This window comes from Danio aesculapii, chromosome 3, assembly GCF_903798145.1.
Source record: "Danio aesculapii chromosome 3, fDanAes4.1, whole genome shotgun sequence".
NCBI classification, from domain to species: domain Eukaryota; kingdom Metazoa; phylum Chordata; class Actinopteri; order Cypriniformes; family Danionidae; genus Danio; species Danio aesculapii.
In genome coordinates, this window is record NC_079437.1 from 42,258,727 (window position 1) to 42,266,906 (window position 8,180).

At 34.2% G+C, this 8,180-nt stretch overlaps 1 protein-coding gene across 1 annotated transcript in view; it reads right to left on the minus strand.

Moving 5' to 3' along the window:
- Window positions 1–384: 384 nt before the first annotated feature.
- Window positions 385–8,180, minus strand: part of asic2 (acid-sensing (proton-gated) ion channel 2) — a 271,368-nt gene continuing 263,572 nt past the window's right edge. The window contains exons 9-10 of the mRNA XM_056454041.1: window positions 4,730–4,798; window positions 385–1,606 (exon numbers count right to left, since the gene is read on the minus strand). Coding sequence (XP_056310016.1) covers window positions 1,505–1,606; window positions 4,730–4,798 — 171 coding nt within the window. The 3' untranslated portion in view covers window positions 385–1,504. The remainder of the gene's footprint in view (window positions 1,607–4,729; window positions 4,799–8,180) is intronic.

Genomic DNA, 8,180 nt, shown 5'->3' on the forward strand with positions numbered 1-8,180 from the left:
AAAAATATCGTCCTGGAAAAATTAGATCGATTATAGGTTCTAAATGTCGATTTCGATTACCTTTCGATTAATCACCCAGCCCTAGTCTGGCATCTTCCAGGGGATTTCATGTCCCAGTACAATTTGCTCAAAAGCTTCACCTGCAGTTTCAACACAAGGACTCTGAGTCTTTCTTTTCATTTAACGACATCATTTTTCAACATTCAATATTCTTAGATGGAACATTGAAGCAAGTTAAACTAATGAATGCAATCAAGCTCACTCTAATTCCCCAAATCTGACCCTCTTTTCATTATTTTCAGCCAAAGCACAGAAGAGATTCACTTCAGATGATGATTCTTGGCTGAAACACTGTACATGTTAAAGAATGAAAGGGTCTGTTGAGGCTTTGCAAGAGTGACCTTATATTTAGATTGAGAGCTGTAAACACACAATCACACCTTTGAACTGTCAGTCATCCATCATCAAAAAACATTGTGGGAACATAGTAAATATTAGATAACATATGGCAATTACAGTGTCACAACCCGCAGCACAGATTAAGAGCTCTTAAATGATGGCATGAGACAAAGACAACCGTATAGAAACCGAACTCACACAATAAACCACCTTCCACCTTTTCATGCTCGCAAAGTCCTATCAATCAACTCTAAATTAAAAGATTACAGCAGCTTTCTAATATCGACAAATGAACACCTTTTACATTTGACAAAATGAGAACTGCTAATTGTAACACCATAATCCTGTAAAGCGAGAAACACTCTTTTTTTTGTAATTCCTTTGTTCTTCGTTTTTCCAAAAGAGATCCAGAAAGCATGTATAAGAACCATACTCAGCCTCAATGGGCTCATAATAGCTTCCATTGTACCGTGAACCATTCAGCTTTTCTATATCGGATCGACAAAAATAAAGGCAAGGAAGGAAAGAAAGGGGCTCTCGGTTTATGATGCATCGCTGATACATCAAGCAGCCAATTGAGATGCGGAAACACATAGCAAAGAACAGCACAAGAAGACAAATCCGTCTCCACAAGTTGATGACATGTTCGAGAAAACCGTATTGTAACGCATGAAACTGACACATGCACAGTTAGAACAGTTTCACAACATTTTCTCCGTTAATAATTTACAGTGTTTTGGCAGTAGACTTCAAAACGGTGGCTGGGGTAGAGAGATAAAGAACGAATGCAAGAGCACGTTGAGGCCATGTGCATTTTGCAGTTCCTCGTATGCTTGTGTTTTTGTGTTTTGTGTCTCATGTTTACAACTGACCGTCCTGACAAGTCCACAAGCGTCTGCTTTCCTTCGCAAGTCCAGAACAAACAGATGGTGTTTGTGAGAAAATTTTGGGGTCCTTGTGTTCCATAAGCAGCTCCTTGGCTTCTAGTTTGAATGTCTGTGCCAAATGATGACATGTCTAGAAAAACAGGCTCTTTTTCCTCTGTCCTTCTCCAATTGAAATGGAGTGTCTCTATTCCCCCTGGTGGCATGGAGGATTAGGGCGCTCAGCAGGCGATCTCCTCTAGGGTGCCCAGCGTCGTCTGAAGGGGAACGCTGACGGTGTGGCTAATCGATTCAGAATGGTTTACCACCGGATCGCAGGTACTCTAAGAGAAATAACACAGATGTTATCAGTAGAGCCAGCTAGAATATGCGGACAGTTTTTTCAATTTCTGCAGAGAATTTTTTTTAAAAATCTGCGGATTTTTGTGGAATGATTTTAGGAGTATCATAACTAAAAACTTAACATATTAAATAAAAAAAATACAATTTTTAAACTATTTATTTTTTTAAGTTTACAATGCAAATGCAATTAGATCCACTATTTGGTAAACAAAGCAAGTCCCTCATATATCTTCTAAAGGGCAAAAAATTACTTTACAAACTGTATTGTAAATATATCATATGAACATTTTACTAGTTATTAGTCTTACCATAGCCATTCCTGATATCTAAATAAGGCCATGTTATTAAGATGCATTTTCGTTGATCCGATCACAAGTGGGCCAACGAGACACATTACCGTTCACATCTGACTTTTAAATGTGCTACATATGTCCACTTTTAACAACTTCTTTGATGAAGCAGAGGGCCGATTTCTCTGATCTGTAATACTGCGAAAGAGTTTTGCTATTTTCATAATTTACAAAAAATAAAAATCATATTCAAAGCACTAAAACAATTAAAACGGCTTTATTATAGTTACTTCATGCATTGATTAATGAAATTGCAGGTAATTTATTTATTTTATTTTCATCAACTCCTACGGTATTAGGCTTAGACACTTCTGTTTTAATATGTACAGTAAAGCCCAAAATTATTCAAGCCCTGGCAAAATCTGGGTCTGGCTGCAGACTCAGTGAGGTGCAATCTTAGATGCATGCAATGGGCTCTTTTTAATGGACTCACTTTGGTAACCCCACTTCTAACCCTACCCTCACAATGACATCAATAGCTCCATTGAGTGCATTATTACTAAGGCTGTATCATGATGTGCGTAAAAACTATAAATACTTTCGTTTAACTCTCTCCCTGCTATGTTTTAGGTGTATTATGGTAGGCCCTAACTCCTGCGTGAGGTACATGATGTCAAATGCTCCAGGGAGAGAAATCTGAGAGAAAAGAGTAAGATCATGGATAAAAAAAAGAGTTATACAACCTTCCTTTGGCTTAATCCCTACTGTTTTAGATCTGCTTTAGATCTTGTCTCGACAAGAGACCAAAATAAAAAGCTTTATTTTTGTGATTTGTGTCATTGTCGTTGTGTCTGATTGCACACCTAACATAGTAGGTAGGCTACCTACTACTGTAAATAAGATAATAATAATAATAATAATAATAATATATACTGATTTTATACACATATACACATATATATCCATCATGCACACACACACATATGTAGCATGTATGTATGTATGTATTTATGTATGTATGTAAGTATGTACGTATGTATGTTTGTATGTATGTATGTATGTATGTATGTATGTACGTATGTATGTTTGTATGTATGTATGTATGTACGTATGTACGTATGTATGTATGTATGTATGTATGTATGTATGTATGTATGTATGTATGTACGTATGTATGTACGTACGTATGTTTGTATGTATGTATGTATGTACGTATGTACGTTTGTACGTTTGTATGTATGTATGTATGTATGTATGTATGTATGTATGTATGTATGTATGTATGTATGTATGTATGTATGTATGTATGTATGTATGTATGTATGTATGTATGTATGTGTATGTATGTATGTATGTGTATAAAATCAGTCAATTTTATAGGAAAAAAAAATCACAAACAATTGTGAAAAACTTTTATTACTTTTGTTCAACAAGCAGGTTATAATTTTTTTTAAACCGAGAAATATTAGGGTGTTGGCAAGGAGAACCTCCAACCTGAAAGAGTTGGAGCTCAACGCTAAAGATGAATGGGTAAAAACATTTGCTGGTTGAATAATAGTATCTTTAAATCAGAGTTTGCCAGGGGTATGAATAATTCCATGCTTGATTGTATATATGCTGTTCTTTTTCTAAAATTATTTTAACAAATATTTTAGAAAATTGAGAGTAATTAATTAGGTGCATAAAAGCCTTATGCAAAGGATAAGAGAAAATGATCATGCAAAAAAAAATTATTCAAAACATGCATTATCCAAATGATTGGAGGCTTAAAGTTGCTATTCAGGTTGCTCTAAATAGAATAAAACAGTTTTGACTTTTCACATTTACAAAGCTCTCTAAATCTTATGAATTTTTTTCTGGTGCTGCATGGAAGCTGCTGTTGGAAGAATGGAATGAACAGCCATATTCCAAAAATCGAATTTGCTGTCACATCGGCCGATTTGTATGTTATCACTCGATTGAATGGGCGTTATCAGTGGTTATCAGCTGATAGATATGGGCCAGTAGGGGCCTTCTGCACCTACTGGTATAGGCTCAGAAGACTGTTATCCATCCATCATCCATCCACATGGCTAATCAGCTATAGATCGCATATGGCTACGGCCGGAAGTTAACAAGAATTATTTATATTATTATAAAATTTCCCATTAATTGTATTTTATTAACATCTACCCCTACCCCAACCCTAAACTCAACCATCACAGTAATGTAAAAACAGACCTGGAGTTTTCTCTATTAGTAGCTGATTAACCATGTGGATGGAAGTGGAACAGCCTTCTGAGCCTACCAATAGGTGCAGAAGGCTCCTACCGGCCCATATCTATCAGCTGATAACCGCCAATTTAATTGAGTGATAACATTCAAAGCAGGTGATCACATGTGAAGGGTTCATATTCAAAAACCTCTAAATGCCATCTGAAGTTTTCTTCTAAAATGAGCATTGTTATCTGGCTGTGTGGTTCAGCAGTTTCACTTTTATAAGTCCTTTGCATGGTCTTCAAAGTGAAATAACTCAACATAAAAGGAACATTATTCTCGGCCTCCTTTGTTTATGGAAATTTTAGATGGCACTTAGAGGTTTTTGCAGCTGAACTCTTCATATGTACATCTATTTATATTTTACATATACAATCACACTATTAAAGCAATCCTGTCAAGTGTGTTTTCAATTAATTCTGTCCGTAATCGAAAGTGGACAAGGTCAGAACATTTCACACCCCATTCACACCTGTAATTAGAGTTGTCCTCTTGTGATTGGATCGACAAAAACACATCCTAAATAATTTAGCTTAGCAGGCATGCTTTTTTTTTTACCACATCCTCTCCATGACTCTCTTCCTCCTCCTCTCGGTTCAGCAGGTCCAGCAGTCTCTCCTTCACCACCTGCCAGCATACATCACAAACCACCATCTCATTCACTGCCAAATCAGGTCTCAAACTTCTGGCCTGAGTTCAGCTTTGTAGCTCTGCCAGTGCTGTGCTAATCAAATCAGCGACATGGGTAGCAGCCCAGGTCACTAACCACAGGGGGATCCCAGGATCAGGAAATCGCATAGGGATTGAGATTGGCAAATTTGATCGGGAAAATCATTTTGGTCTTGTTTTCGGGTCCAAACTGGCTTGACAGATGCTCTTGTTGGCAAAGCACAAATGATCTCCGCTTCACCCATTTAAAATTTCAGTGGAATGGACAGGATATGAAGTCGGAGCTAATGAAATAGCATTAAAAGTCTCAGAAATCGAAACAGAACTTTTTGGTGGTGATGTCAAAGCCTGTTTGGTAGTGCTAAGAACTTTTTGAGATCTTTGCTTGACTGTTTACATGGTTGTAAAGTGCAATCTCAAGTCTGATAAATATTTTTCTCTAAATGATTTCATAGTTCAGAAATTACAGATTTTTCCCTCACAAATACATTGAACATGAAATGGCTGATCGTCTAATGGAAATTTATGCCTTCACATGAGGTGGCTCTGACCACAACGATGTATTTTTTTGGCAGTCTGCCCATTATCTTGATCCTTTTCTATCTATCTATCTATCTATCTATCTATCTATCTATCTATCTATCTATCTATCTATCTATCTATCTATCTATCTATCTATCTATCTATCTATCTATCTGTCTATCTGTCTGTCTGTCTGTCTGTCTGTCTGTCTATCTATCTATCTATCTATCTATCATTCTCTTTATCTCATTCTATTTATCTCTCTGTCTGTCCGCATGCCTGTCTGTCTATTGTTCTCTATCTATCTATCTATCTATCTATCTATCTATCTATCTATCTATCTATCTATCTATCTATCTATCTATCTATCTATCTATCTATCTATCTATCTATCTATCTATCTATCTATCTATCTATCTATCTGTCTGTCTGTCTCTCTGTCTGTCTGTCTGTCTGTCTGTCTGTCTATCTATCTATCTATCTATCTATCTATCTATCTATCTATCTATCTATCTATCTATCTATCTATCTATCATTCTCTTTATCTCATTCTATTTATCTCTCTGTCTGTCCACCTGCCTGTGTGTCTATCGTTCTCTTTATCTCTATCTATCTATCTATCTATCTATCTATCTATCTATCTATCTATCTATCTATCTATCTATCTATCTATCTATCTATCTATCTATCTATCTATCTATCTATCTATCTATCTATCTATCTATCTATCATTCTCTTTATCTCATTCTATTTATCTCTCTGTCTGTCCGCCTGCCTGTCTGTCTATCGTTCTCTATCTATCTATCTATCTATCTATCTATCTATCTATCTATCTATCTATCTATCTATCTATCTATCTATCTATCTATCTATCTATCTATCTATCTATCTATCTATCTATCTATCTATCTATCTATCTATCTATCTATCTATCATTCTCTTTATCTCATTCTATTTATCTCTCTGTCTGTCCGCCTGCCTGTCTGTCTATCGTTCTCTATCTATCTATCTATCTATCTATCTATCTATCTATCTATCTATCTATCTATCTATCTATCTATCTATCTATCTATCTATCTATCTATCTATCTATCTATCTATCTATCTATCTATCTGTCTGTCTGTCTGTCTGTCTGTCTGTCTGTCTGTCTGTCTGTCTGTCTGTCTGTCTGTCTATCTGTCTATCTATCTATCTATCATTTTCTTTATCTCATTCTATTTATCTCTCTGTCTGTCCGCATGCCTGTCTGTCTATCGTTCTCTATCTATCTATCTATCTATCTATCTATCTATCTATCTATCTATCTATCTATCTATCTATCTATCTATCTATCTATCTATCTATCTATCTATCTATCTATCTATCTATCTATCTGTCTGTCTGTCTGTCTGTCTGTCTGTCTGTCTGTCTGTCTGTCTGTCTGTCTGTCTGTCTATCTATCTATCTATCTATCTATCTATCTATCTATCATTCTCTTTATCTCATTCTATTTATCTCTCTGTCTGTCCACCTGCCTGTCTGTCTATCGTTCTCTTTATCTCTATCTATCTATCTATCTATCTATCTATCTATCTATCTATCTATCTATCTATCTATCTATCTATCTATCTATCTATCTATCTATCTATCTATCTATCTATCTATCTATCTATCTATCTATCTATCTATCTATCTATCTATCTATCTATCTATACTTCGATATATACTATCTATCATGTTTATGACTTTCATAAAATACTAAAATGACAACCAATTCCCATTTTTGTTGCCACAGAATGTAAAAAAATTGTAAAACTTTATGATTACTGCACACTATTAATTATTTCATAAGCATTAGTGAGTTTATCATTGGTTAAGCAATAACTCTAGATTAACAGACTCTACATTAACCATTTACTGTATAAATACAGCTACAAATGCTGTAATTTTGGCTTATATGTATTTGGCTTGCTATTACTGTGCAGAATAATTGTGGGAGTATATTTTTTCAGTACTTAAAACAAGAATATTTTTAACTTGAATATATAATGCAAATCCATTTGTTTGGCTAACAAAGTAAGTCTTTCATATAACATATCACAATAAATTACTTTACAAACTGTGTTGTAAATTAATCATATAAACATTTGCTTATTAGTTAATATAACTACTGAAATTATTTTAAAAACTGAGTAAATATATATTTACACAAACTATGACATAAGTAAATAGACTTGGTGATGAAAATATACCACACAAATATGTTGGTAATGCTTATTTATTTATTTTTTTTTGTACTAAATTAAGTGTTGAATTATTTACAAACCAGTTATTTAGGAGTAGTTGGTACTTTTAAAGATTATTCACAATAAATGAGTAAGTAAATGAGTAATAAGCTATTAATATGAACACATGTACCTCTTGTATTTCAGGCATAAAGTAAGTTACTCTGCATGTTTTCATTATTTTTTTCTGTTTAGAATAAAACTGAGCCTTTAAATGTCATTTATTATTGTCCTCACTTTAGATCAGCTGTCAAAACTGTAAGAATTTGTTTAAACTGTACAATAATTTTATGTGTAGATTATATTTTTAGATTTATATTTCATTTGATACATTTTTGTTGTGATTTTTTGGTAAGTGAATCACTCTTTAATTTCCTTTTATCTGTAAAATTGTAAATAAAAAAAAGAAAGAAAAGTGAACTGTCACTTTTTGTTTACTGTGATTTGATCAGCTTTTTTTTTTATCAGTATCAGCTTTTCCGTAATATTAAATTTACTATGGTAAAGGATGAGCACATGGATATTTTAGAGTTCCATGAGGAAATTACCAAGA